This window comes from Daucus carota, chromosome 8 (genome assembly GCF_001625215.2).
Source record: "Daucus carota subsp. sativus chromosome 8, DH1 v3.0, whole genome shotgun sequence".
Lineage (NCBI taxonomy): Eukaryota > Viridiplantae > Streptophyta > Magnoliopsida > Apiales > Apiaceae > Daucus > Daucus carota.
Window position 1 is genome coordinate 30,379,014 of NC_030388.2, and position 3,893 is coordinate 30,382,906.

General features: G+C 36.8%; 1 protein-coding gene across 1 annotated transcript; it reads right to left on the reverse strand.

Annotated features, from left to right (window-relative positions):
- Nucleotides 1–370: 370 nt before the first annotated feature.
- Nucleotides 371–3,438, reverse strand: LOC108197670 (uncharacterized). The gene is made up of 2 exons (XM_017365357.2): nucleotides 3,290–3,438; nucleotides 371–1,511 (listed from the first exon to the last, which is right to left on the reverse strand). Exon 2 carries the CDS (start codon nucleotides 1,502–1,504, stop codon nucleotides 551–553), a length of 954 nt encoding a protein of 317 aa, XP_017220846.1. The 5' UTR covers nucleotides 1,505–1,511; nucleotides 3,290–3,438; the 3' UTR covers nucleotides 371–550.
- Nucleotides 3,439–3,893: the final 455 nt, after the last annotated feature.

A 3,893-nucleotide genomic window follows, 5' to 3' on the forward strand; every position in this document is an offset into this window, starting at 1 on the left:
CAACTCTTTTATCATACTACCAATTTTGATTCAAAAATATGTCCTAAATAACACGTGTCATATTTTGATTGACCATGGCTCTATCTCCGCTGAGATTAAGAGCCAAATATAACCTAGTAAATATTGACCTAGGATTCGAGCAAATGTGTGTGGGTAAATGCTTAAGATGGGGTACCTCGCTAGAGGAAGAGGAGTCATGAAGGTGAAAACCTAAACTAAGTCGATGAATGTCGGCTCATTCTAACCTCTAAACTGAAAACTTCTAAAATTTGTAACCTATAAGGAACCAAAAGAGCTCATTTGAAAAGTTGGTTTCCAATCTAATAACTACTGAAACATGCACAGATGACATAATTTAGAAACCACAAGCCACATGAACCCGAGAACTAGTTGCAATGTGCATCATAACTGGATGTGCAGAAGTCGGAAACAGTACTTACTTTGTATGTTTATAACACCCTGGATTCTAATAGTTCTAAGAAGTCTGTTATTACACAAACAAACATTCACCTGTTTGCTAATCTGCAGATCTTCTTCTGAGGAAAATACATCAGACGTTCCTTTGAGTATTTAGTTCAGAAAGCTCCTCGGGGAGGTTTAGCACCATGTCTGCATATGCTTCAGGCAAACTCATAGTTCGCAATGCATCTTCTGCGTATGTTAAGCGCAATGGTACATCTCTATTTTCTGATGCTCCATTACCTTTCCTCAGTTTTTTAGCAGTCGAAGAATTTTTAGACTCACTCACAGGCCATGCCAGTACACTCACCCGAGTGGGTAGAATAGACAACAGATCTGCGTATTTCAGACTGACAGTTATATTGCAATCACAATGGCCTAGCATGAATTCCACCATATCGTAAGGAAGACTGTGATAAAGTTCTTTGAGTTGATTCCCATATAATTCCTTCGTAAGACGGACCTGCTCCCGTCTGTCGACATAAGCTTGCACCAGCTCGCCAACATGATCTATAAATTTTATCGCATTTGAGGAGAGAAAATTATTTTCTGCTTCCCTTATTGGCAGAAAGAAAGGAACTGTATGTTCGAGGACAGTCATCTTCTGAAGAAATGACTTGCTTTCAAGCACACAATGGTAATGCTCACGAACATATCCACCATACAGTGCCTCATACCGGATGCCAATTCTTGCTCCATCAAGACAGCAAAGTATCTTTGTCCCGACTTTGTAGATGATCTTCTCAGCAAGAGGAGATCTTGGGGACCCAGGTAACTGCATTGCCCTACTCTCAACCTCCATGTGAACCCTTTCTCTTATGGTGGCCAATAGCCCATCATTCCACTCTTCACCATCTAAACAAATTTCTCGAGTTTTAGAGTAACAAGCAGCTTCAAATTCCCTCTGCAAACGCTCAAAAACATTCTTATCAGAGTCCCTGGAAAGACGCTCGGCTAACTCCCCATACCTTTTGAGAACACTGGAGAATCTTTCCCTCGTAGCCACCAAGCTTGTATCACCCTGCATAGAGCTCGTTTCTCCCATATTTGCACTACAAAGGGCCAAAACTCATTTGGTTAAAACTTGACCTTTTTGGTTCAACCTCTATCTTTACTGCTATCTATTTACCTAGTGAGAACTACTGAGATGTATTATATATTTAGTGACTTTCAATTCAGTACATTCTATCCAAATGTTATAAAATAAGACAAGACACCCACATATTGCTGATTCATTATGGAAACCTCTAGCTTCCACGGCTATTAAATTATTATCTCCTCCCCTGATCCAAAACTATATATACATTTCAAACCGACTGCAAGTAATGACATTTAATTCCTGTTCCGAAATTGTACATTCAGAACTTCATAATGAATGAAAAGAAAACACAGCAGGCATGTACATTCAGAAATTCAAAATGAAAGAAAAAAACACGAAAAAACGTTGAAGATTTAGTTACTTAAGTTTGATCAGGATAGGACCGATAGGTAAATTATGAAGTATACATAGTTTGCTAAACAAATGAACCCAGACCAAATCACCATAAGTAAGCAATATGAAAAAACATGCTCCCTTAACATTTAGCTTTCCCAACAGATATAAAAGTAAATGACCAAATCACAATGAATAAGCAAAATGAACAAAAATACTCCTATACCCTATTATTACTTGTTTTTGACTTTTGCGCTTAATAACTCATTGAAGTATTTTGGGCAACTACCCTCAAGTAAATGCCTCGCTCACTTTCTAAATATTAATCTTTCTTACTATATATCTCTCCCAGTTCAAAAAAAATTTACTTATAGGGATGTTTTCTTTTATTGGTAAATACTTCACCTAAATTTAGTATAAAGATTAGTGTTTACCTATATACTTTTTACACGAGGCTAGAAGTTAAGTTTTGAGAAAATGCTCAAAATAGCATGTTACAAGATGATGACCCTCTTAACGTTAATAATACATACGCCATATGAATAATAAATATACATTATTCAATATGCTTGCTGCCATATTGGTTGAGAGTACGCCACAAGTGTTCATGCACTCTAACATGCTTTGAAAATACATAACACTCACACTAAAAGCATCAGGGCACATAACGCAATTCACTGACGTGCTACAGTTTCAAAATAAACCCCAAATTCCCCCCCCCCCCCCCCCCAAACAAATGATGTGGCATACAAATGGCTGATTTTAATAGAGAGGTTTATGTGCATACCGGGGGTTCCCATTATTATTAGTATGAGTGAAACCAATCATACATTGTCAACGAAGATTTGGGGGAAAAAATTGGGAACAATTATTGGGGTACCTAGCATTTTCCTTTGTTTATCGTGTTACGAGTCATGTAACCCACATATCGGTTTCTCTTAACGAAAATGCTAGGTACCCCAAGAAGTGTTCCAAAATTTTTCTCAAATCTAGTTGGTAATTTATGATTGATTCCACACACACTAATAATAATGGGATGCCCTGTATGCACGTAAACCATCTAACTAAAATAAGTCATCTGTCCACCACATCATTTGGGAACAGAATTTGGGGTAACTAGTATCACTCTTCTCTTAATAAGTAAAATCATAATCTACATTGATACGAATATATATATGGATATTGAGCTCATTTCTCCGGGTAGTCGTTCGGTTGCGTTTCGACTACTTAAGTCGTCTATTTTTCCGATTAAATCACATTTGTAGTAATTTCATCACATATCAGTTCATTAAAAACCCTAAAAGCCTCAATTCAAATCAGCCAAATGCAAAACTAACATGAACAAGTTGAATTCATTATAACATCACCACACAGAGATATACAAGAGATGTAACTTACGGAAATGGACGCCGGAGTTTCACTGTCTTCGTCGCCGGTGAGGTCTCCGTTCCGCCGCTGGTTTATTTTCACCTGATTATGTCCCAGTTAAAGGTTTATAATTACAGACCTATCGAGATCAAGAGGGTGTATTGCACTAATGGGAATTTAACAAATATACTATATTTTAGGATTTTATTTGCAAAAATACCATCTTTCTAAATTAATTGCATATTTACTAAACTAAGTTTCTAAATTGCAAAAATACTACCCCACCCCCTGCAACTAAATGCAACCTCATATGCAACTGAATGTCTGATTTCAAGTTCCACTTTTCAAATGTCATTTTCGACCTCATCCTTGGAATCCACACACACACACACACACATATATATATATATAGGCTAATGATCAAATAGAAACCAATTTTAAAATAAAAACTAGAAACCAATACAAGTTAGTGATATTCTCAGTACAATTTAGTGATATTCTCTTTAGGATTTAGTGATATGTGTTGCAGGAATTAGTGAAAATTTAATCTCCAGATATGTTCCAGCTTAAAATGTCCAGATCTGTTCATGTGTTCAATTCAGATGGTGGTGATAGTGGTGGAGATGGTGGATGT

What these genes read in the sequence shown, in the direction of transcription:
- LOC108197670 (XM_017365357.2), bottom strand. Translation starts at nt 1,504, where the DNA reads ATGGGAGAAACGAGCTCTATGCAGGGTGATACAAGCTTGGTGGCTACG.